We start from the raw sequence: 26,875 nt of genomic DNA on the forward strand, positions 1-26,875 counted from the left end.
GAGTCTCTCCTCAATGTGAGCTGCTCTTCCACCCACATTGGGTACAGATGTGAAAAGCCCTGGGAGAGCAGGAATAGCCTTGGGAAGGTCCTAACATCTTCTTTCTCATGCTTTGAAAAGTTCCTTTTCTTTGATTTCTGTCTCTTGGTGAGAAATGCTACCCAGCCACCTGCCCCAGTAATGTAGCGGGTGAATTTTCATATTGAGTATGGCGTTGAGGGATACATGATAAAAAGAGTATTGTTGTACTATTTCTGACTCCAAAAATAATGCATTCTTTCTTTGTGGTGCTAGAACAGTCCTGTATCTTAGTTGTGGTGTTGGCTACACAACATGTGTGTCTGGGGGTTACCATTTATACAAAACATGTGTGCATGGGGTGAAACTGCCCCCCACCACAGCCACACACATGAGTACATGTCAGAACTGGCAGAAACTGAATAAGGTGTGGTCTTGTGAACAGCAATGCCAATGTCAGTGTTCTGGCTTTGAGACAATACTACAGTCATCTAAGATGTCACAGTTGGGGGAAGCCGAGTGAAGGGCACACCAACTCTACCATTTTTGCAATTGTTGCAAGGCTCTAATTACTTCAAAATGAAAAGTCAGAGAAAAGTAATGCGTTCTTACTGTAACATCTTCCAAATTCTAGAAATATGTGATATTGAATATAAAAATTCTACCCCCACTGTTAACAATTTGACATCAATAAAAATAGGATCATACTATGTTTGCAGCTTGCTTTTTCACTTATCAGTATGTCTTGGAGATGATTTCATGTCAGTCCAAATAAATTTGTAACTTACTTTTTTTTTTTAAGATTTTATTTATTTATTTGACAGAGAGAGATCACAAGTAGGCAGAGAGGCAGACAGAGAGAGAGGAGGAAGCAGGCTCCCCGCTGAGCAGAGAGCCCGATGTGGGACTCGATCCCAGGACCCTGAGATCATGACCTGAGCTGAAGGCAGCGGCTTAACCCACTGAGCCACCCAGGCGCCCCTGTAACTTACTTTTAATGCCTCTTTCTCTTCACCATATATGATGGGATACTTAAAGAAATACCCCATAATTTTTTCAACTGATCCTCTACTTGCTGTTTCTAAATTTTCCGGTTCCAGTCAGTGCTGCTGAAGATCATCCTTGGGCATCTGTATCTTTGCCCATAGTGTTTCTGTGAACTAAATTCCTAGAAGTGGGCATTGCAAGACTGGGAAAGTACCTGTTTTCCATTTTGATAGCAACCACCAGACTTCCAAGTTGCTGCTTTGTCCAGCTCTGGGGGTTACCATTTATACAGAATACCTTGTATGTGCAACAAAATGGCCCTGGTGATTAACCCCCCAGAAGAGTGTGATGATTTATACTCCCACCAATGATGAATGAGAGTGTCTGTTGTTTTACCCAGTAATTAATTGGGTCCTACCCTTAAAAAAATTATTTTAATTGCATTTCCTTAACGATTAATAAAATTAAACGTTTCTTCATGTGTTTATTGGCTATTTGTATTTCATCTGTGAATTGCTTATTTATATTCCTTGATAAATATTTGCAGTTCCCAAAGTGTGTGCCAAAGTGCTATGGGATATTTTAAATTTTTGTGAGCAGCCCAGTGACACTTGCCATCTGTGAGAAACTGTGTGAACTACTGGCTTGAAATAATTTACAGTTATCAACATTAGCTCACACTGCACTCCTTCTGATGATTCCATATATCTTTGTAAAGTTGAGTATTTGAGAGTTGCTGTGGTAGAAAGCAAGCACCATGGGAAAATCAGTATGGACCAGGAATATGGGTGGTGGAGTCCAGTGATTCCGAGGGTTGGGAAGTTGTGAAGTACCCAGCAGTCACACACATATCATTAGTAAGTAATCGTGGTTATTAAAGAATGAAATCAGAGTATTTTTTCTTTCAACGTATGTATATTATTTTTTCAGTTTCTAAGTTGTTATGGCATAAATATTTATTAGGTTGTTTGGATCTTACTACTTAGTAAATGGAACTATTAGGTATTTATTTTGGCCTAGAGGCACCATGAAAAAATTATTGAGGTGTAAGGGTGCTATGAATGGTGAAAGCTTGTAATTCCATCATATTTCATTCCATTACTTTCATTTTTGTTACTGATTTGAAAGAGGTTTATTCTTTAAAGGAATTAGCAAATGTTTTACCCCTTGTTTTTCACTTTCAAAAATTTCTAGTAATTTTTGGTATACAAAAGATTTCAGTTGTTATGTTGACATTATACGTCTTTTGTGTGTGTGTGTGTGTGACTTTGTTTCATTCTTAGAAAGCCTGTTTTTGCCTTATGATTATACAATATTTTCTTGTTTTCTTCTAGCACTTTTATAGTTTACTTTCTTTTTTTTCTTTTCTTTTTTATGTTTGATTAACTCCTCCATCCAGAATTTATTTCAGTGCAAGGCTTTGGGTAAGGATCCAGCTGTATTATTTCCATAAGACCTAGTTAGTTGTCTTTTTTTTCTCAGTTTGCCACCTTTTTTTTTTTTTTTTTTTTTTAATGTTGGTCTGGGGCGCCTCGGTGGCTCAGTGGTTAAGCCTCTGCCTTCGGCTCAGGTCATGATCTCAGGGTCCTGGGATAGAGCCCCACATCGGGCTCTCTGCTCAGCAGGGAGCCTGCTTCCTCCTCTCTCTGCCTGCCTCTCCACCTACTTGTGATCTCTGTCAAATAAATAAATAAAATCTTTAAAAAAAAATATTGGTCACCATACAGTACATCATTAGTTTTTTCACATACAGTACATCGTTAGTTTATTTTTTATTAAAGATTTTATTTATTTATTTGATAGAGATCACAAGTAGTCAGAGAGGCAGGCAGAGAGAGAGGGGGAAGCAGGCTCCCTGCCAAGCAGGAGCCTGATGCAGGGCTGGATCCCAGGACCCTGAGGTCATGACCTGAGCCAAAGGCAGAGGCTTAACCCACTGAGCCACCCAGGCTCCCCACATCGTTTGTTTTTGATGTAGTGTACCATGATTCATTGTTTGCATATAATACCCAGTGTTCCATGCAATATGTGTGCTCCTTAATACCCATCACCAGGCTAACCCATCCCCCCACCCCTCTCCTCTCAAACAAACCCTCCATTGGTTTCCCAGAGTCCATAGTCTCATGGTTTGTCTCCCCCTCTGATTTCTGTTCCCCTTCATTTTTCCCTTCCTTCTTCTGATGTCCTCCATGCTATTCCTTATGTTCCACAAATAAGTGAAACCATATGATAATTGACTTTCTCTACTTACTTCACTTAGAATAAGTAGTTCCATCCATGTTGATATAAAAGTTGAGTAGTCATCCTTTCTGATGGCTGAGTAATATTCCATTATATATATGCACCACATCTTCTTTATCCATTCATCTGTTGAAGGGCATCTCAGCTCTTTCCACATTTTGGCTATTGTGGGCGTTGCTGCTATGAACATTAGGGTGCATGTGCCCCTTCTTTTCATTACTTCTGTGTCTTTGGGGTAAATACCCAGTAGTGCAGTTGCTGGATCATAGGATAGCTCTATTTTTAACTTTGTGAGGAACCTCCGTATTGTTTTCTAAAGTGACTGCACCAGCTTGCATTACCACCAACAGTGTAAGAGGGTTCCCCCAGTTGGTTGTCTTAGACTCTTTGTTAATAAGTCTGTTTCTTCACTACTGTTTAAATGTCACTTTTACCATTCTCTGAATCTATTTCTGCAAATTTATTTCTGGACCCTCAGTCCTCTCCCTTACAGTGCTTAGTGTTCTCTCTTGGATTTTATGCATTTTATTTATTTATGTACATAACTTACTTCCTATACTGGATTATAAGCTTTTTAAACTTATTGCATCTCTATGTCCTGTAGCTGTTTTCTTTTCTCTTTCCCTCCTTCTCTCCTAAAGCCTTTTTCTAAAACTTTTATTATGGAAAAATTTGAATATACACAGATGTAGACAGAATAATATAATGAATCTCCTGTACCCGTCACTCAGCTTGAACAGTTATTGATTTATAACTAATATTGTTTCATTTACTCCACTACCAGCTTCCTTCCTCCTGTATTGCTAAAGTTAACTGTCTTGAGTGAACAAATTATCCATGTTATTTTGCAGTAATAAGTTTTCGTACCTCAAAGAGATGCTTATTGATCTCAGTATTGTCTTTAAGGAAACTCAATAGTTGAAGATCCAGATAGATAGAAAAGATAAATTGGCAAGTATAATAAAGCTTCCTAAATAAGTTAAACTGGGGTTTATTTTACAAATAAATAATTTGTCATTTAAAACATTTTATATGTAGCTTTGGGGTATCTGGGTGGCTCAGTGGGTTAAGCCTCTGCCTTCGGCTCAGGTCATGACCTCAGGGTCCTGGAATCAAGCCCCACATCGGGCTCTCTCCTCAGCAGGGAGCCTGCTTCCCCCTCTCTCTCTGCCTGCCTCTCTGCTTACTTGTGATCTCTGTCTGTCAAATAAATAAATAAAATCTTAAAAAAAAAAAAATACTTTGTATGTAGCTTTACAGAAAGGTATCTGTGTTCCAAAGTTAGTAACTCTTTGATTAGAGCAGATATTATATCCGTGTTTAGTAAATTGTTTGTTTTTCTTTAAAGATTTTATTTTTAATCAATCTCTGCACCCAGTGTGGGGCTCAGACTCACAACGCTAAGATCAACAGTCGCATGCTCCACTGACTGAGCCAGCCAGGTGCCCTAATAAATTAATGCTTTATATGCAAGCTTTTGTTGGGATGTTGGGTTATCACTGAATACCTTTGACATCTCTTTCTAAACCTCACTCTTACCCAGTAGCTTGGGACCCTTGATGCTTCTTCTGGGTGAGGGGATCCCTAATTGCACTGTAAAATTTGGAGCACCAGGCTAGAGATAATCTAAGACAAATGAATACTCACTCTCTTATTAATACTGTGTACTCCCAGTGCCTTTGCGTGGGGCACGTGTAGAGAGGTCAGGTTTAGTACCTGGCTGCTGCTGTGAACATAGGCTCTGCCCCTGCCACCCATGGCAAGGAGGCATGGAACAATTCCAAATCAATAAATGCTCCATTCATGGAGCCCCTCTCTCCACCAGACAAAGCTACATATCCTTGGGGCCCCAGGGACTGTGAAGAACAGGACATAGTCCTTGCCTTCAAAGAGCTGTACTTTGGGAAAGCTGTACTTCTCAATTGTAGGTTGAGAACCATGATGACAAGATTAAAAAAAAAAATTTTTTTTTTTAATCAAATGAAATGAGCTATTGGGTTCTGAGTAAGAAAAGAGTATGTGTTGGTGGCGGGGAGAGAGATGGCGGTTGATGAAAGCTGAGGAAGGTTTTATGGAGGGGGTGGTGTTCGCTGAGCCTTTACAGTATGAAAGGAATTTCAATAGGTAGAATTGGAGAGGGTGGTGGAGGGAGAAACAGAAGGAACATTCTGGACAGAAAAACATTTGTAAGTTGTCAGGAATGGGAAATTGTCCCATTTAGCCACAAAATAGGTATGTGAAGTGGAGGAAAAAGGAGGTAAAAACCAGAAAGGTAGGTCAAGACTTCAGTGCCTAGCAAATTCTTTAGGCGGTTGGAAGTTGTTGAAGGATTTGGAACTTGGGAGTGATACAATCAGGGCTTTAAGGAAGTTTCTCTGCAGCCATGTGTAAAATAAGCTTTGGAGGTAGGGACCAATGAGTTGTTTTCATCTTCTAGGCATAGGATCTTTGGTTCTTGTACTAGAACAGGGGAGTGTTAATAGAAAGGAGGGAAAGCATTGACACACAAAGTGACTTTTCAGGCCCCTACACACTTTGTGTTTTTGTACATTTTAGTCCTTAAAGAGATTCAGGGGCCTGTTTACTGCAATTCTCTTCCCCGAGCCAGTGTCAGCTAGGAAGTAATCACGCTTCAGAATTAGCACCCTTTTCCTGGCAGCAACAGCACAACACAGCCAAGTATCACCTTTTGGGAACTTACCAAGACCTTCTGAAGGATGTGTTCTCATCTGATAAACAAGTTGAGGTTTGGAGGCGCAACCACTTGAAATGCTTCCCAGCCTGTCCTCTAGCATTGGTGGGTAACTGTGGGTGGCACATGCCCACCAAGCCCTTTCTTGTAGGGATGACCAGGTTGAGTAGCTCAAGTGTCCCAGGGTCATGCCTCCCGTCCATGGGGCTGTTGATTAAAAAAAAAGAAGAAGAAGAAAGAAAAGAAAAAGATGCCGAGCTGTCTGTATAGATGACATAGGCAGATACCCAATGAGCACCATTGCCTGCTGGGTGGAAGTCAGAGGCTAAGAGGGATGCCCTGAGAAGCCTGTGGTCTGGATGGGGATAAGATTAATAGGCCTGAAGCAGAAAACAGTTATATCCTAACCCTTACTGTAATGATTAGGAAGGAAATAGAAGTTAGAAAACTCTTCTGTCTCTCACTTTCCCATCTCCTACCCCCCCCACCACCTATAAACACATACTAATGCAGTCCACCTTTTAAATAATTTTTGCTGTATCTCTTTCTCCGCATTTACATGATTAAGTGTGTTTCTGTGAATTAGAAAGTTGAGATTCCTCCCTCTGTCACCCCCTTCTCACACCCTTCCCCACTTTCAGCCTGACTTAAAGCCATAAAATACTTCTGCCTGCCTGCCTTTCGTTCTGTTTGTATGAATTAAGTCGACAGGATAAATATTCACATTCCCAGCTACAGGCCGAAACAATGTTTGCCTGTTCTGCCCAGTGAGTCGAGAGAAAAAGGGGGCCTGACATCACCCTATACTGTACATTCCCGGCATAGATCATTTATTTAAGTCCCTGAAAAAATACAGATGTTTTACCAGCCGAAATAAAATCCTGTGTAAACACTGGGGTTGGAAAAATGTGGCTCTGACTTAGCTGTGGGGGTTGGAGCAGCGCAGAAAGAAGCCTAGGCAAAAATGGCAGATCCAGAAATTTTATACTTGGCTGAGTGTGATAGGGACAAAAGCGTTCTCCCGAAGTCTGCATGCTGCAAATGAAGAAGAGGATATGTTTTTAGAAAAATACAGCTGCAGAAAGTGGATAGATTCGTCGATCCGCAGAGTTTGAGATTGTTAATGATTACAGTACACAGAAGCTGATTTGTATCTGACCTCTGAAATGAACGCCTCTTTTCTCTTTGGAGTTGTCCTTTTTCACAGCCTGCCTAACCTGGGCCTGTTATTGCTGGATCCTGCTGTTTCTGGAGCTCAGCTGCTGTTGATTTTATAAGGGGGAAAATTGCCTAGAAGCCATGCTTGGTGAAGAGGAAAACCCATCTCAGCGTTGCATTCCCAAACAGCCATATATCATCTTGATCTTGTCTAACACAGGTCACTATTTTAGTCTAGCAGCGTAAACCAGACATATTTTACTGGTGCGGTGCAAGTTTTTTCAGGGATCTGCCTCATGACCCTTTTCAGTCCTGTGGCATTTATTCAAAGAGCATTATATTTGCTCTTGTGAAGTCGCTTTTAAGATTTAGAGTTGCCCAAATGGGCCCTGTGCTTTACACACATGCTTGGGGGCTGCCCCGATTCTCTCTGTGGTTGGAGTGGGCAAAGAGGAACTGCTTGCAGGTTCTCTAGATTTTCCTTCAGTCCTCCAGAGATTCATCAGGGCTTGCATCTCGGGCAAGAACGCTAGCCCACTCCCCTCTGCTGCCCGGCCTCCCCTCTGAGGGCACCCCTCGTGGTCCCGTTGCCCACGACAGTCATGGGCAGGGCTGCTGGTGTGTGCCTAGTTGTTGACATGTGCTTTCTTTTTCTCCGTCTCACAACCGCCTTAGGTCAGCAAAGCTTTCTGCTGCTGCTTTTGCTGAAGACATCTCTAAGTCCGCTCTAGTCTTTCTCCAAGGGCCTGCAGAGGCCAGAGGCAACCCTCTGCCTTGCTTCGTCGCGTCCCATGGTGTTCATTCATAGAGCTTCTTTTCACTCTCGAAAGATTTCTTGCTGTGTGAGATAAGTTACCACTGACTAGAGCAGTCACCACACGGGTGTTCCTAACCAAACTCCTGAGTTCCCCTTCCCTCATTCCCAAACCTGCATGTTCCCTTGTCGTCCCTGTCTTGGACGATGGCTTTCCATCACCGACTGCCTGAGTGAAGAGGCTCTTTTCTGACCTTCAACTCCACGTCTAAATGCCAAGTTGCCAAATCCTGCTTCTCCAGCTTCTTCTTCTTCCTTTTTTTTTTTTTTTTTTAATGATTGATTGATTGATTGATTTGACAGAGAGAGATCACAAGTAGGCAGAAGGGAAGGGGGAAGCAGTCTCCCCACTGAGCAGAGAGCCCGATGCCAGGCTCCATCCCAGGACCCTGAGATCATGACCTGAACCAAAGGTAGAGGCTTAGCCCACTGAGCCACCCAGGCACCCCTAGCTTCTCAAATGGCTCTCAAGTGTATCCTTTTCCTCTCCATTCCATTCTTCTTACCATCTAGATTGGGGCTTTCACAAAATCAGAGTCCTATCAGCACCAAGCAGATGAGTGAATGAGGGGGGCTGTCATAAACACACAGCCCTCTTGGTCCAATCCTTTGTTTTTAAAGTTTTGATAGATATTTGGGTTCAATAAATACTTAACTTTCCTCCTTCTTGATTCTCCAAAAGTTAAAAAAAAAAAAAAAAAAAAGGCAAGAAAGCAGTGATAAATGACACTGATACTCCACCTTAGTCCCATGAGTAACAGGCAGTTGTGGCATGGCAGTGAACCCACCCCCACAGATGCCTGTTACCGTGTAGGAGCATGGGCCTGCGGTCCCCAGGTCTTCTAATGTTTCAGAAGAAGTTGGAAATCAGGATGATTTTGGTGTGAAATCTCCCAGTTCATAAGTGGCAGTTTAAAAATAATACTGTGCAGGTTGAAGAAAACATCTGCAGCCACTTTGGGCCCACTGCCATCCTTGGCTTTCAGCCTCTGGCTTTGACCCTGACCACCTGTAGTCTAGACTGATAGCAATCTTGGTCATCCTGCCCCTTTTTATCCAGCCTCCACAATGCCCTGACCTTTCCTTTCCAAATTCCAGATCTGATTATGTGAGCACTGTCTCTAAAGAGGCCTGTGCCGCCTGCAGAACAGAGGTCCCTTGGTGGTGCTTTTTAGATCCTCATTCCAACCTGACCCCTCTTTGCAGCTGTGTCTCCTACCGCCTTGCACACCCTTGACTTTGCTCTCGCCATACACAACTACTTGCTGTCCCCGAGCAGTCCTAATATTTTCTTTCCATTCATAGGATGTTTTAAGAACAATTTCGGGATTTACAGAAAAACTGAGCAGAGAGTTCCCACATACTCCTTTTCCTCCCTAGTTTTCTCCTGTTTTAATATCTTGCATTAGAAGGGTATGTTTGTTACAATCAATGAACCAGTATTGACCCATCATTATTAACTAAAGTCCACAATTTACATTAAGGTTTGTTGTTTTTGTTGGCAATACTGATATTTTAATACCCTTTAATATTTTTTTTTTATAATTCAGTTTCCTCTCTGCTTGCGTGGTCTTCCCTGGATTCTGACCAGATTTGTTTAAGGGCCAAATAGGAATATGACTTTTTCTGCAAAGCCTTCTCTGAATGTTTATTTTTGGAATGGGGGCTAGAAGGGAAGGGGCAGACAGAAAAAGGAAGAGAACTAACATTTTTATCAGGTGCCTAATGGGTGCCAAGTACCATATATTCCTTTAAATCTCTCTATAGCCCTATAACAGAGACTGTTATATACTGTTTACCGAGGAAGCAGAGGTTAAATAAGTTGCCCCAAGCCCCATAGCTAGTAACTGGTTCTACACCATGTCCACCTGGCTCCCAAGCCTGTGCCACCTGCTGCTCACCCTGTAGGGCTGCATTTCCACTACTGACCTAGCCTCCCTGCTCTCCCTACTGCAGCAAAGAGTGCAGTGGTGTTTCCACTCCTTAGTCGGGGTTGCAGGAGCTCACCAAACCCAAGGGCACGTGTCCTACAGGCAGCGTTGGTATACGAAGAGGCACCGCAGCGCGACGTCAATTCAGCAGACGCTTGTTGCATTCCTGCTGTGTGCCGAGCTTGGTCAAGGGTGAGGTCAAGCAGAAGAGGATGGGGATGGTGATGCTGCCATGTAGGTCGTACATCCAGACCAGGCAGGGGCGAGGAAGCTATGGATTTTCCACTTACCCGTGACTAGAGTGTAAGCTGCGGGGAACAGGTGCTCGTGTGTTCTGTGCTGACACTCCTAGGACCATGCCTGGTAGTTGTTTAGTAAATATCTGTGGACTGAATATTTGAATCATATTGCAAATTTGGGAGACCTAAAATGACACTTCCCTTCTCGGAGCTCTCACATGCATTCAGTTGGTCGCACAGTTTCAGTATCTCTGTTTGGTTCAGTGTGGTCCTGTACTGCAAGTTATTCCAGGCCTGGCCTAGTCCACGCTCCTAGCCCAGAGGTTCTCCTGGCGCAGAACTTTCGGAGAAGGGGGAACGCAGGAGGAATTGCCCTCGTAGTCTTTTCCGACTGATGGGCAGATAACCCTTCCTGGGAGCTGCCTGGGGCTCCTGGACCTGACCTTGGACCATATTTCCAGAGGCCTGGCCCCATGTCTGGACTTCACACCAAAGGATGGCCTCATTTTTCTTGGACAAATTAAAACAGACCCTCTAAATGTCAGGGGAAGATAGCCGTGTATTCAAATATAGTCATTAATTTTCTTGAAGAAAAAAAATGATCTCAAACACAGTAACCTGTTCCACACCTAGACCTACAAGACCGTCCTTTCCTCCCCTCCCTCCGTCTTCTCCCCTTCCTCCCCTTCTTGCCCACTTTTCCCTTGACTTCTGTGCCCTGCCTTCCACTTCCTCGCCCTGTCTCTCCTCCATGCTTCCTTCCACCGTGGTTCTCGTAAGTGTACCTCCCTCTGCAGTTGCCCTGTGTAAATAGATCGCTCTCTGTTCCTGGTGAATAACCAGGATCACAATTGTTGTCTGGGTTGTGCCCAAGGTGACAGAATTGATGGACCTGGAGGCTGATTTTCATAAACCAGAGCTACCAAGCGTTTCAAAAACAGCCTTGTTTTTGCCAAGCAAGGTGAGCAAATATAGGACTAAGTTTAAACATCCATCAGGAGTTATTTTTGAGGTGATTGCTTCTAAATGAGAGGCATTCGAAAATCTCACAGGTTTCTTTACAAGTAAATTCCACAGTCATGTATTTTGCTGGTGTCTGCTGATTAATTACGATTCTGTGACACCATGAAAAGCCCTGGTGGTTGGTTTTGTGCAGCTGTGGAGGAAAGTAAAGCAAGGCCCAGTGACTTTGCCAGCTCTGTCAGGAGAGCGGGGATTCGGGCAGAAGGAGCTGTTTTTTTCACTCTGGCAGTCACCACAGAAGAACAGAAGCCCCAGCCAGACCCATTTCTCCAGACTTCACGACGGGCGGTTTGGGTCCCTGCGGGGGTGTGGTGAAGTAGTGATACTTGATCTGTTGCCTCTGAAATAACAGATCCATTATTAGAGAAAGCATTTTCAGTCTCTACATTGGGACTTGTGTGCATTCTCCTACACAATTAGGTCTGTTTAGACCCCACCCCCCCAAAAAAAGTACTTACATATAGTAAAGTAATCACAATTAAAAAAAAAAATTCTCTACACAATTTGTTGTTGGTGACTGCAGACGCCTGATCCAGGAAAACTGCTAGCTCATTCTTGTTCAGGCTCTGATGATTCTGGATCTCTTTTGTCTTGGCCTCTTGCTTCTTCTCATTATTTGCCTCCCTATTTAACTCTCGCTTAGACTCCTCATCGGCTGGAGAGGAAGAGAAGAAAAAGCTAAATCTCGTCGCTTTGAAAGAGTCACCTGTAGCTCCGGTGAAGGATGCAATAGGGAAGGGAAGCAAACTGATTATTAAAATGGACTTTCCAAGTTCTCGGCGTGTTTATGCGTACTGGCTTTGCTCCGCTCACTGATTCCGCTTGGTTGAGATGAGGAGACCAAAGGAGCTCTCTGACATGCGTCCTCACACTCCTTGGCCCTGGCTAAGGTCAGAGGAGCTTATCTGTGCCTTAGTCCTCTCTCTCTGCTGCAGCTTTGGACTCCTCACAGAGTGTTGTTGGTGTCATCACTGAGTGTGAACCCAGACATGCTTACATGAGCCGTGCACACAAATACACACACGGTCATGTGTTTGCTGAATCTGCGGCCTTCATTCTAAGTGGAGGCAACTAGATGATCTGTCCTTCTCTGCCCAGTTCTCCTACATCATGTCGTGTCAGAGTGAGAGTAGCTTGTGTCTGTTTTGCTGCTTTCACTCCATGTCTTGGTGAAAAACTGTGGAAAAAAATCAAGATCGTTTATAGATATCACCATTCGTGTTTGCAAAGGCATGCATCGTCGTGGCCTGCTTCTTTGGCCAAGACTGTTCTGATAAACCCAACCCACAAACCAGTTTGGACTGTGAGACTGTTGATTTTTCCTCTGCCGTGAGATTTTGACTTGACAACGCACATTTTTTTCATGTTAGACAGGTCACAGAGAGCAAGGTGTTTGCCTTTCTTTGCTAAAATCACTTGATAGGCTGTTGGAACTAATAAGCTCTTATATCAAATGAGTGTTTGGTCACTGAGTAGTCACCCTTGTTTGGAATTGCGCAGGGGGACCCAGAGCAGAGGTAGGGACGGAGGGCTTAGGTTTCCTGCCACTTGCTACGTCCTCCCAAACCAGCTTGCTTCCTGCGTGGAGACCAGAGCCCCATTCTGCAGGTGTCTATTTCCTTTGAGGGGAATATTTTGAGGAAACCTAATGGGGAGGAACTGAACATTTAGGAAAAATATATTTTCACAGCAGGATGTTGCTTTTTTCTCCTTTTTGGTTTAGGTTTTTCATTTGTTACAAGCCTGCACAGACTCCAAGTACAGACTGAATACAGACTTTCAGCAGGAGCTGGCTGACGTTGCTGTCTGTACCAGAGCCAAACTCTGGCTGGCCAAGAGGTATGTTAAAACCCCACATGAGTAAGGAGTTATCAGGGGTTAGGGATACATTGGAGAATGGCTGTTTCTAGTTGTGGGAGTTTTAAAAAGTTATTGGCATGAGTTTTCTAAACTTATTGGAGTATTTATCTTTTTAGAACTTTGGGTTGTGGGAAAGAAAGAAAAATATTTTCTTGACAGTTTTTCTGAAACGGCTATATGGCTGTGGGACTTGTAATATGGCCTTTTATCAGTCCACCGATCAGCTTGTTTTTATTAATACCTGCCATGTGCCCAGCCCTGTGTCAAATATCATGGCGGTAAAAGGCAGTAATTGACTCAATCATGTGGTGCAAACTCTTAGGTGCCACGGCAGTTCATAGATTAGAGATTGGGGTAAGACTTGAACAGGTACAGAGAGACCAGTACAGCATGAACAAGAAAAAGACGTACAGATTGCCCTCTTTCTAGGTAGGCAGGAGAATAGCTTGAATGATCGAGGCAAAGGAGGGTGGGGACATTTGTTTTTTCATTCTCGCTGTTCTTCATTTATTCTAGAACTTAGGACATTTACTATGTGAAAGAGGGAATAAAAAGAATCTTTCATTCAAAACACAGGGAGTTCTCTTTGTAACAATATGGTCAAACCCATGTTGCAAGACTCTGATATTGGTTGCACATTGTTACTGCAAGGGCCCCCTGTATGTCCTCTGTACATTCCAGCACAAGAGGCCCACAGGCCACCACATTCCATGCCAAAGTATCTTGCATTCGATTAGAAATCAATGTATTGATTGTCTAACGTACCAGCCTTTTCGTTTTTCAAAAAATGTCCCTTCGCTCACTTTTGTTGGTTCTCCACCTTATATGCGAAGGCAGGAAACAGGCAGTACAGGCCCACAAGTCACTGTAATCCAACAAAGTCTTGTCCAACACCAGCTGCACACTGACCTTTGTGTTAGGAGATGGAAGGGATGCAAAGAGAGAGAAAAACTAGCTCTGGTTTCAAGAAACTCAAATCCAGGAGGTGAGAAAGATGTGTAAATAAATAATTGTCATCACATATGGCAAGGGAAATAAAAAGTGTGTGTAGTGAGCCCAGGAGTAGCCCAGAGGAGGGGCAGCAAAGGGCCTTCCAGAGATGAGCAACATTTCGGCAAGTGGCCAGGGCACGGAAGGCATTCTGGGCTCTGGTAATGTCAGCAGCAAAGATGTGGCTGTGTGACATGGCATGGCAAACATGGAGAGTGGTAAACAAGTCAGCTCTTCTGGAACCTAGTAGAAGGTACACGAGGCTACGGAAATCCACGGAGGCCACACAGTGAAAGCTCCTCAAGGAAACCTCTTGGTGAAAGGGAGCCATTGAAGGATTTCTCGGTGTGTGGTTGTGTGAGTCTCCACGTATTGTCTAAGCACCTATAGCTCTGGACAGATACTGATGGAGAGATGGTTAGCTCTCGTTTTTTAGACCAGTCTGTGTTTTCTCTCTCTCATGTAGAGAACAGGAGTTGACTGGCCATAAACTGATTCTCTGACTGAGCTAGTATCATTGCCTTCTGTGTGGCTAGGGGAGGTAACTCCCCTAGGCTGCCTTTCTTGGGAGAATAGGGAACTGTGATCACATTTGTGCTCTCTTCTGTTTATCAGTAGCCGGCCAGGTCCTCCTAGGTTTTGTGTGTAGGGATCAGGAAGTCAGGGCTCTCCAGGAGCCATGCTATTGAATGAAACCTCTGCTTTTAGCCAGGCTCACCCCAAGACAGAATCCTAAATTTCCTGTTCTGCAAGTGCTTTATAGGCATTTCTGCCCCTTAGACTGCTGCCCCTTCATGGGTTTCATAGAAATTCAACCTCTACTGGCTTCTCCCTTCTTGTTGGACGGAAAGGAGGAAATGGTGTCACAGGCCAACCCTCTGAATGGACCTTCATGCTATGGGGTCAGTGCCTGAAGATGGATGACCAAGCTGCCATCAGCCTCCTCTTCAGCTGGAGGGGTCCTCCTGTCCTCTTTTAACTTTCCCTCTGGTCCCTATTGCAATTTTCCTGTGAGGCTTTCAGCATCATCACTACCCCACCCCCAACACACACACACACACACACACCTTCTCTTATTTTTCTCCATGATTTTTTCAGCCCTAGAAAACAAAAGCATGAATCACCGCAGTTCACTGTGTTTCCACGAACTTCCTTGCCCAGAGTCCAGGAAAGCCACTTTTATGTTTCCAGTACAGTCCACTCTTTATGATCCAAGTGTGAACTTTATACTTTGTGGGTAGTCTGTAGGTGGTTCCTAACACCAGGCTTCCTCTTGCTCCCCACGCACTTTTACTGTGTTAATCAGGATGTGTTCAGAACCTGAAATAAAGTTTGGGTGGAAAACACACTGGCAGAGCACCATCCCTTCTAAAGCCATGTATCAGTTTCTCTGTATTATCCACGTCATTAGCATGATAACCTTGAGGTTCCTGAACAGGAAAGGAGAACACTGAACGTAAATGACGAAGTTTCAGCCTGTCCTGTGAGACATGCCTGCCTTGTCCCTGAGGTCCTTTGAGGTCATTGCCCTGGGAGGTGAGTGCGTGCACTAATACCTCCATGCTCACAGGAGCCCATTCTGGGTCCTGATGGGCCCTTCTCGAAGCCGACCACCATTTCACATTATCACCTGCCTTTCCCATGAAAGACATTGCAATGTGGAGTATTCCCAGTTCCCCTGCTCAAGAGGCTCTTTCTGTCCCTAGCAATTTACATATGAAAGACGAATAAATGTTCCTTTGTGCCTACTAAGGCTTTTCTGTATCTTTTGAGTATAAGCTATGAAACATTAATGTTACTGCCAAAAAAAAAAAAAGAAAGCTAGTTTAAATTTTAGCACCGACACCTTTTTTCTTCTACAATTTATTAGCCTGAGTTCCTTCAGTCCGCTAAGTACATACGCATTAGTGAGGGTGTCACTTATTTGTCTTTTTATTCCCAAAGAAAGTTTAAAAAAACAAAAAAGTATTGGAGCCACTGGATAATCAATTCGGTTTTGTAAATTTTGACCCTGAAATTGAGGGCACATAAAATAAAGACTTTTGTCATATATTTATGTTTTGACTTTGCAAGATTAATTGGGATTTATATGAGGTGGTTAAGCAATAGCCATGGAGTTGTGGGGAATTTTTGGTGATGAACAGCCAGCTGGCAACGTGGCCTGAGTAGAGGCCTGGGCTTCTGCTCTTACAGGCCGCTTTTCATTCCAAGATGTCAAAATCTTTATGGAAGTCAGCTCGTTAATCCTTCACGTTCCTTCCCCTTTTGCCTCCAGGCCTCCCTTCTCCGCCAGGTCAGTGTCTCTCTCACGGTGTGAGCACCGTTCCTCAGCTACTGAAGGAAAGGGAAGCCGACCTAGGCTGCAAGCGGAGTGCACATTGGGGTAGCTGACGGGCCTGGAGAGGCTGGCCGCGGGTACCCCTGGAGGGCACTCAGCAGTGCCCTGGGGAGGCTAACGGCCGGCCCCAGCTCTGCGGCCCCAGCTGGACCACAGGCCCTGCCTAAATAGGAAGGATTTTCTGAAAGCCCTGTCAGAGAGGCCTAAGAGGAGAAAAGACTTACTATTTTGATCGAGAGTTAGAATTATTACTATATTGGGCTTAAAATTTTTCAGAAATCAATTTGGTTTTAAAAGGAAGAGGTATTGTGTGTGTGTTTCCCTTCATACAAATGTGGTGAACTCACTGAACCGTCAGGCTCAGTGCAATGGATGACATGATGACCGGCAGGAAAAATATGCCCTACGAAATGTTTTTCCACTTTTTTTTTCTTCATCATCAGTGTAGCGTATGCTTATCATAGAAGGTTAGGCAAGTATGAAATTTGGAAAAGAGGAGACTGTCAGTCTGCTCTTACCAACATCCAGTGGAAGCCACTATTGTTAGTTCACGGTTTTCTATATATACTTACTTCATCTTTGCTCCTGGGCCTTTTTTTTTTTTTAACATAGTTGTGGCTTGACTATATATATAAGTTAGAGCTTCACTTTTTTTACATAACAGTATCATGAAAGTATTTGCTATTATTATTATTTTTTTAAGATTTATTTATTTGACAGAGATCACAAGTAGGCAGAGAGGCAGGCAGAGAAAGGGAAGCAGACTCCCCACTGAGCAGAGAGCCAGATGCGGGGCTCAATCCCAGGACCCTGAGATCATGACCTCAGCCAAAGGCAGAGGCTTTAACCCACTGAGCCACCCAGGCGCCCCTGCTATTATTATTATTTTTTTAAACTCTTTATGGTATAGCCACTATGAAGAAAAATAGCATGGCGTTTCCTCAAAAAATTAAATATAGCATTACCATATGACCTAGCAGTTCAATTCAGTTGGGTATAGACCCAAATGAATTGAAAGCAGAGTCTTGAAGAGATATTTGTACACCCGTGATCACAGCAGCAGTATACACAACAGCCAAAAGGAAGATGTAACCTAAGTGTCCATTGATGGATGAAGGGATCAACAATGCAGTGTATATGGACAATGTTATTATTCAGCCTTTACAAGAAAGGAAATCCTGATACAGGCTACAACATGGATGGACTTTGAGGACATCATGCTAAGTGCAAGAAGCTAGTCACAGAAAGACAAATGCCGTATAATTCCACTTCTGTAAGATACCGACAGTGGTCACATTCATGGAGACAAAATAGAATGGTGGTTGACAGGGGCTAGGGGAAAGGGAATGAGGAGATCGTGTTGAATGGGCCTAGAGTTGTACTTTCACAAGATGGAAAGAGTTCTGGAGTTTGTGACTCTGGGTATTGGCATTTATGAAGTGTGCAGATTGGCTGATGGTGAGTTTTTACTCCAGTCAGTAGTTCCTCATGCTGATGGCTGCATATTAGAATCATCTAGAGAAGTGTTAAAACTTGATGCCAGGTTCCACCTCCAGAATTTTTTATTTTTTTGATTGAGAGCGTGAGCCAGGTACTGGTAGTTTTAAAACTCTCCAGGAGATTCTAAAATGCAGTCAGATGGAGAACTACCGATGTGGTTTTGTGCATCCTTGTGTCTCCCATCGCCTTGAGAAAGAAGATGAAGGATGAGTGTTGAGTGAAATTGTAGTCGTGTTACAGGGCACCTGGACTTTTCTTGGGAGGCCATAGACTCATTCAAGAAAAATGGAATGACCATCACTCCAGCCTGCTACCCAGGAGATAACAATTGTTAACACTTTCGTTCCACAGATGTTCCAGAATGTGGGGCCACGCCACTGTGTAGTTTCATATACGAGTGAATTTCCCAGATAGATTACTTAAAAGCTGCCTTAGCAAGATATTTTAACTTATGTCCGTTGCCCTGAGAAGTGCCTATACTGGTACTCTGGGGTGGTATACTGTCTTGGAAGCTTACGGCTCCTTTTTGTTTTTTGAGGAGTAGCTTGAAGAGAATAGACTCGTATTTGTATCACTTCTTTCAACAAATACTTACTGAGCCCTGCTATAAGCCAAGCTGTATTAAATACTGCAACTACCTATTAAAACCAAACTTCAGCGTAGAGAGGGCAACAAAACAGAGTCTTGTCAAATGGAATCATGGACCTCACACTTTAGAACTAGAGGGAATCCTGAAGTTGCTTGCAGTCCACTCCCATCCCCATATATATGGGAAAGTGCTGCCCAGAGCAGTTGGAGAATTTGTTGTCACACAGCCTACCGGGGCAAAGGTAAGATCCTACGGACTTAGTTCCCTGCTCCTTGTGGGGCTCCTTCTGCTGCCCCTCCCACCCCCCTGCCCTTGCCTCCATCTGTCCAGTGTTTTTATGTCAAGACTTCTGAATGTCAAAAGGTTAAGCATTTTCAAGAACAGTGCTCCTCAGACCCTAATGTGCATGTGAATCACCCCGGGAACTCCTTAACGTGCAGACTCTCATTCAGTAGGTCTGGGCTGGTGCCCAAGATCCTGCATGATCTGACGAGTTCTCGTGCAGTTCTGCTGCTGCTGGTCGCAGGACACAGTATGTATTTGAAGGCCAGGGTTCACTGTGGTCATCAGGACCACACCTGTTTGAAATACTCCCCCTTCACACCCTTGTTCTCAAAGGCTAGAGCTTGGGGACACAGGAAAAGGCTAAGACCACTAAAGGTGTCAGCCTGAAATTCTTTCCCCATCCCCCTGGGTTGCCCTGCGTGGAGGGGCTGCATGGCCCCAGCACTTTCTATGGGGAGCCCACACTCCCTTCCCCAGGCAGCCATCCCAGTGGCCTCAGTGCTGAGGGTAGGACCAGTGCTTGTTGACACGCAGAGAGTATTATCATTTTGAAAACAACAGCCTGATATTCTGGTGAGAAAAACAGGGTCTCAGGAATACAAGAACACATCCCAAGGCTATGAGGAAAGCAAGCTCGGGCAATAAGTTTTGAGTAAAACCATCCTGACGGGGAGAAGAAATGTTGGAGGGCACTAATGTTTGTTGAGGACCACCCTTTGTACTAGACCTAATGATTTGTTACCTCAAGTTGATTCTCACTTGCAAAAAGTTTCAGCTCTATGATCTCTCCACTCTCCACTCTCCATCAGTGCTCCTGACACCCACCTTTTCCCTCTTCTGTGGTCTCCTCGTCCACATCTCCATCTCTCCAGTACATGCCTCCAGCCACTTGTGCATCTCCGTCCCTGTCCACCACCTTGGTCTGTACTCTCATCGTTCTCCCTATTTTCTCTCTAAGTTCCTAGGCCCAGCTAAGCAGAGTGGTAAGCTCCTTGAAGGCCTTGGACTTAAATGTGTGAGGAAAATAGGTTTCTAGAGCAGAGCTGGGACTGGCGTTTGTACAACGATCCCAGTCCTGCCCCAGGGGTGTGGGGACCTGTGGCCAGCTGCAGAATTGCTGGTTTGGGACTCTGTTTTGCTTCACAGCTGAAGACAGCATCTATGTCCTAACCACCAGATTGATTCGCACAAGTGCCTGCACCTCCCAGGCAGAAACACCATTTCCCACCATTCCTTCGCCCTTCCCAAACCCCACACGCCTCCTGGGTCGCTCCCCTCCCTAAAGGGAGAAGAGTCCTCCTTTCGCAACTGCTTGAAATGAAGAGAGACCTCAGCCCTTTGCCACAGCTGCAGGTTGCTGTTTCACTCCCATGCCCATAGAAAAGCGTCCAGTCGAGAAGGATTGTTAAAATATTCTGATGCTCATGTGGCATTTTAAGGCTATCATGTGTGGTCCCTGCCAAAACTGTAAGGGAGACAAGTCTGAACAGGGATGGTTAGTTACATAGCAAGTTTCCAGGCATTGCTGGGGGTTGGATTTTTGCTTTTTTGGTTTGTTTCTTCTTCACTCTCTTTCTTCCCTTTTTTTTTTTTTTTTTTTTAAATATAAAAGTTTTCCCACTTCTCCCTTTGCATCCCCTCTTTTTCAACATTGCTTTTCTTTCCACCCCCAGATTTTATGGGGGAGAGAGATTCCCATTAGGACCACTCTGAGTCCTTCAGCTCAGCCTCCTTCAAGTCTCCTTGTGCCTCATGCATATTTGAAAGATGAGAGAAATGAAGTTGGTGTCTTTCAGACCCAAGCTTGTTGACATGTGTCCGCTTCTCTTTCAGACTTCTCAGAAAAATTTAAGGTCAAGATATCTCGGGATAAGATCCTGTTTGTATTTTGTAAAAACAAAGAACCATTAAGTTAGCGCATTTCAACCCAAACCGATGGACAGGGTGCCAGAGATTTTCTTCATTAGCTATTCCTTTTAAAAATATGTCAAGACTTGAAGGAATAAGGTGTCTGAGAAGAAGTGAAGCTTGAGAATATATGAGGTATTTCTTGTTGACAGGCTGGGCTTATGGAAACCAGTCAGGTAAAAGGAGTCACAAGAGATCAGTATATGGAACTGAGCCTTTGAGCAAGGTGCCCAAGATCAAAGCTTCTCCATATTACAGTGAAAAATAAAAATAGTCCTTTCATGCAACTACACATCAAGAATTCCACTGCCAACTGCTGGTGCTTTCTACTTCTTAAATATAGAAACCTGCAGACCTAACCTGGAAATGGCAATTAATTTGATAAAGGACTCAGAAATGTCTGTTTTGCCCCACTTGTAGCTGTTGGCTCATGGAGTTATTGCTGTTGGAAGATTTGGGCGATGCTGTCATTGCCCGGCTTGCAAAGGACTGCAGGCTTTAAGTGTCCTCAACACATTTTCGTAATATTGTGTAAAACACTAACATAGTGGCTTATTTTTTTTCCTTTAGCAGGTAACATGCTCCGTCTTTTGGGTAAGTCAACACATGGATCCATTCCCAAGGAATTGGAGCCAGTTCAGTTTCACAAATAGTACAAAGCAGTGTCGTGGACACAGTAGGGAGTAGAGAAATGAATGATATGGTCCCTATTTCAAAAACCACGTAAATAAGACAGGTATGGATTTAATTAACTGTAAACAAGAATCTGGTCAATTCCGAAATGAGGTCAGAGTGTGTTACAGGAGCTGGCTTGTGGGGCCAGGCTGCCGAAGGAAGTCTTCTAGGAGCAGGGAAACGTCTTTAAAGGCTGGGTGAGATGGAATTATTAGATAAGGTTAATTTTCTTAGATTGGAGAATGACTGAGTTTAGACTGATAGAAAGCCCGTGTTGCTAAATAAATTGTGAAGGTCTCACTGCCCAAGTACAAAGGAAGGAATCTTAGCACAGCGTTCAACATCATGGGAACCACTTTAGGCATTTATCATGGAGTCTCTATTGTCAGAGCTTAGTAATGGTTTAGTCTAGTTGAAAAGAGAGCTTATCCATGTGAAACAACCAACGGTGACGTCCATGAAGAAGCTGTAATTCTGTAGTACGTAGAATAAGTACAAGAACTCGGGGAACAGTGTGGACTGGAATAGTCAGGGAAGGCTTTGCTTTCTTGGAGAGTTAAATATTCGAGATGGGTCCTGGCGCATTGGTGTGATTTGGAAACACCAAATATGGTGAGAAAAGAGCGTGTCAGGATTGTGGACAGCATGTGCAAGGACACACCGAAGGGAATGCCTGGGATATATTGGGTACCTGTGAGGGCAGAGGGCTGTAGGAGACACGCTATGTTTTGGAGAGCAGTACAAGACTTGATAAGAGACCAGTTGTGGCAGGCCTTAAATGTCAGCCAGAGGAATTTGGATTTGATCCAAGAGTTAAAAGGAAGTCAGTAAGCTCAGGCTTATACTGGTAAGTACACTGCTGTCTCCACGCACACGAGATACACTGAGGAGTATATTAAATCTTTGCAGCCCCTCCCAGTGATCAACACAATTTGCAGCCCCTCCTGGTGGTAAGCAAAAGCTCCCCAGTAACCATCAACCAGATCTCTGTCTCTTGGAAGCCCCTGTTCCCTGCCTGGGCCGCTGGTGAGGGGAGTAGAGATGCTGGTTGTATGCATTTTAGACCACCTGCCTGTTGTCTTCTCAACAGTGCCAAGAGGACCACTGAGCCACAGAATTTATAGCAGGAAGGGAATTTAGAGATCTTCTAGTCCCGTGGAATCCTTTCTTCAAATAGAAGCTTAAGAGTAAGTTCAAGGGGCGCCTGGGTGGCTCAGAGTTAAGCCTCTGCCTTCAGTTCAGGTCATGATCTCAGGGTCCTGGGATCCAGCTCCGCATCTGGGCTCTCTGCTCAGCAGGGAGCCTGCTTCCCTTCCTCTCTCTCTGCCTGCCTCTCTGCGTACTTGTGATTTTTGTCTGTCAAATAAATAAAATCTTAAAAAAAAAAAAAAAGAGGAAATTCAACATGTTGAAGATAGTAGGACTGACACACGGTAGGATGGGGGCCTGGGGACCCACCTGCATGGCTCTCACCCACTGGGGGCTCTGAAAGGGACAAAAAGGAGCATCCTGACTTCCTATTTCAAAATAGGAATCTAATCCAAACTAGTATTTGTAGATGAGGAATTGGGCACAAGAGGGCAGGTAACTTCTTCCTACTTGACAGATGTGGCTGACTCTGGAGGTGGCCCAAGTTGGGCATAAATAGCAAATTTGCTTTTTGCCTCTTGATCCACTTCCTTCTTCTACTATGGCCTGATCATCCTTGTAGCAAATCCTGCCACCCCATGCCCGTGGGCTGTCCCAGCACCCTCTCTCAGGAACTGCCCTCCTTGGACAGGGACACATGCTCTATACCTTCTTGCCGTCCAACGTTTAGCTATTCAAAGTCCTCTCGCCTTAGAAATCTATTCTCAGCTAGCTGACTGCCACTGCCACTTGATCTGAGCAGCGACTCATGCTAACATCTTACTAAGTTCTAACATGTAAACAAGTTAATTCTCCTGGATCATACAACTGTTTTTTCAGTAGTGATCTTTGGAGACAGTACTCTTAACTGGTGTCAGCAACTCTGAAGGCAGGCTTTTGGGCAAGGCATAGACCTGACTGGAGTGCTTCTTTATGCCTCAGTTGGCCTCCTGCTTGTGTGCCCTCATACTGAGCTGACTCAGCCAGGGTACGTTTGTCCCTTGTGGCCAGACTTCTGCCGTCTCCCCGAGGGCTTTGGGGATCTGTAGACTGGTCTTACATAAATGGACCGAGGGAACAGCTTTAAGAAGAACCCTCCAGAGCCCCCACTCTCTTTCCTTCCTCCTTCTCAGCTGCCTGCGATACCCAGGCTTCTTTGGTGATAGAATTGGCCTACACACCTCTGGAAATAACACTTTCCCGTGCAGTATCAGGATTTTACTCCAGGGCTCCCTGCCTGAACCCAAACGCCCTGTGTTTCTGGGTGACCAGAGGAGGGGCACTTTGGGAGCGACTTGGCAGATGGAAAAGCCTCTGTCCTGTTTATGCGTCCTGCTGGAGTTGAGGAAAGGCAGAGGTTAGCAGGTCTGGGTTCTAGGGTCCCTGTTCAGCTGTAACCAACCCTGTGGGGCCAGCCTTCTCTTTGGGACTCTGTTTTTATCTGTAAAATGGGACCCTGTAAAATGACGGTGAGAAACCAATGTGGGCAAGGAAGAACTTGGTGTGAAATGAGTGTGAAAGCATAGGAGAGCTAAACAAATAGAGGAAATATCCACTGTCAGATGATTAAGTCTTTATCAACGTCATCAGCCATGTTGAAAACAGGCCTTTATGTGGGCCCTCGCAGGAGTAGCTGTGCTCTGAGCCTCACTTTTCACCAGACTGGCTGCAGGACACAACACCAGGGCATGTGGCCACAAACCAAAATACTCTCATTGTTTGGCACTGAGTCTCATTTTGCATCTGATTGTGTTTGGGACACAGAGATACAATTTGTCAAGAAAACCTTGAATCTATTCTTGGTTTTTGCCCTAATCTTGGGTGGGTCACTTGAGCTACATAAGCTATTTTGTTGACTTGTAAGAAATGGGAATAATAATGCCTATTTTTCTTCCCTCTTAAGAATTTTATAAAGATAAGGTAGGCATATTTTTTTAAGACAAAACTTTTCATAAAAGAAAGTTGATATTATTATCATCAGTATTACTATTCTTGCCAGGGCTAATTTCCAAGTGTGTGCTCTGCCAAGTTCACATTAGCACAGTTGTGTTGACTGTGGCTGTTGGAAATTCTCACCTTGTGATCTGCATACAGACTTCTCATGCAGCTTCCAGAAGTTTTCATTCACCTCACTTATTTATCCCTTTTTTATAATACTGGGGAGAAAGTGGGATTTGAAAAGAAAGGGGACTTCTGTTAGCATTTTGTATAATAACTGAAGCTATATATCCTCCAAGCCCCAAACTGTACAATAAAAGTTTTCTTGGATACTACTTTTCTCCCATAATTCCTAGCACATAGCTTATTAAGTTATTAACCAGCAATTTCTCTGGCAGCATATTAAACTTTACTTTTAAACAAGTCACAGAGGGGGGGAAACATGCATCTCTCATAAAAGGAATAAAAAACATACACCCTCTAAAACGATTTCCCCAGGCTTTGAACAAATCCCAAGCCCCACACAAGGTCTCTTTTTCCTTATTCTCTGCACATAACTTGAGTGTTAGTACATTAATGAGAAAAAGATGCCTAATAGAAAGATGGAAAAATATGAGGGCCTCTGGGGGGTGTGGGAGGCTCCCTGGGGGTCCTCTGAAAAGGCAGGTGAAACTTAATGTTGGGAAAAGGCAAAACCTTGGCCTTGAGGTTGTGGGTTTCCTCTTGAGTAGCGGTTTTACCAGGGAAGCCAAGGCGGCCATGGCCTGGGCCCTGACCTGCCAAGTGCCCTGATGTCTACACACCGTCTGGGCCTCACCGAGTCCCTACCCAGAACCCTAGTAAGGTGGCTGGGGCCCTGTTTTCACAGATTTCATTCCCCGGAACAAAAGCTGCTTTTCCAGGGGAAACCCCATGTGCTCTGTAGGCATGGTGGGGACCCTTGGCCCCTTTGTGGACAGACTCACAGCTCCTGGTCTCTTGCTTTGGCCATAGGCAACTCAGTCAATTCCCTATAAACTGGTCAGCCACCAGAGCAGGGCACAAAGATGGCTCCACTTTAAAAGGAAAATTCAAGGAGGAGTGCTACGGGGCAGCTTCTGCGTGTGGGTGTGAGTATAAACACTTGCAAAGCTCCAGACCAAGGAAGGCTGGATGGAAGTTGGAGCATACCATAAAAATGCAGCTCTGCCGTCACACCCCCTCAGGGGAGGGCAAGGTAAATGAGCAGTCCTGGGGAGCCAGCCAGACCCCGCATGCCGCTGCCAGCTGGCCTGCAGCGTAGAGCTAAATTCTGGATGTTACTGTGGGGGGAAATCACTTGTTTAAAAATATATATTCTGCAATTCATGACCATTTGGCATCTTGGTTTAAACAAATCCCCTATTGTTGCTCCAAGAATGTCATGTGATGGTTGCTTGGCTGGGGGCTGTGGTAAAAAATGGAAATCAGAAGGGAGAGAGGGGTTCTTTTTTATTTAATTTACACTTCTACATTTACATAACTTAATGTGGCCGGCATCAAAGAAGTACCTCCTAGCTCCTAACCCGCAAGAGCTCTTCCTTTTGTATCCACATGTGAAGAGAGGCAACTCTGGTTCTGTGGGCAGCTACCATTGCAGAGATGGGAACTGCCTGGGTTTGCAAAGATGGCCGTCGGGATCTCTGGGAGACCCAGGGAGGTCAACAAAATACGCTGTGTCGAGCCGGCCATTCAAATGGCCCTTTCAAATGGCCCTCGGAGGCTGTTTTCTGATGGTTAGTCAGGGAAGGTTTTCCTAGAGGACAGGCTCTGAAATGAACGTCCAATAAAGAACATGGTGTGGCTGGACATGTGCCAAGTCTGGGGTCCGTGGCAGAAAATGGGAACATGTTCTAGACTGTTTTCCCCCTCTCCTTCTCCCACCACCTTCCCTCTCTCATTCTTCTCTTGCCCCTCCCCCCACTTCTTACCTGTCTTCTCTTCCCTTGCTCCCCACCTACTTTCCTTCTCTTTTTCTGGTTTTCTTCTTAACAGCCTATTCTAGGTCTGGTGGTAGTCCCTGGGATATCACTTTATTCACTTTACTGCTGGCTCCCTGGTACGAGGCTATTAGTACTTTTTGCTCAGTGACGTGGTTGAGAACAGAAGTGGTCCGAGGAGGAGTGAGCCTGGTCGAAGCCAGGATTAGAGCCCCTGCTAGGACTCGAGCTCCCCAGTCATTCTCAGCCATCAAGCTCGTCAGCGGCACCCGTTTGATTTCCTGGTCTTCATTGGTCCCTGCATGTAGCAAGCATGTTTTCGCCATCGTATCTGCTTTACGGAGCTCTCCTGACTGGATTCCTTCTTTCCCTTCACTGGCTAAATCCTTCGGTGTCTCCAGACCCCTACTCCATGACATTCCCTCTCACTGTTTTGTGTACATTTTGTTTTTCTCTCATGTACACTCTCCAGCATACACTTACAAAACAAGGCCATAGGCTTTGCAAGGCCAGAACATTCTCCCTCTCCCTCCTGTTCTGTCCCAAGTAGGATGTTCCCCCATGGTGCTCAGTAAAGGTGTTTAGCTTAATAAAGTTAAGCCA

General features: G+C 44.5%; 1 protein-coding gene across 8 annotated transcripts in view; it reads left to right on the plus strand.

Annotated features, from left to right (window-relative positions):
• THADA (THADA armadillo repeat containing) overlaps positions 1–26,875 on the plus strand; it is a 329,451-nt gene that overhangs the window by 209,187 nt on the left and 93,389 nt on the right. For all 8 annotated transcript variants that reach the window (XR_009344817.1, XM_059134619.1, XM_059134620.1 and 5 more), the window contains one exon: positions 12,827–12,942. Coding sequence is in view for 7 of the 8 variants with exons in the window: in XM_059134619.1 (XP_058990602.1) it covers positions 12,827–12,942 (116 nt within the window). In the remaining variant the exon portion in view is untranslated. The remainder of the gene's footprint in view (positions 1–12,826; positions 12,943–26,875) is intronic.

Source organism: Mustela lutreola, chromosome 9, assembly GCF_030435805.1.
Source record: "Mustela lutreola isolate mMusLut2 chromosome 9, mMusLut2.pri, whole genome shotgun sequence".
In the NCBI taxonomy this organism is placed as follows: domain Eukaryota; kingdom Metazoa; phylum Chordata; class Mammalia; order Carnivora; family Mustelidae; genus Mustela; species Mustela lutreola.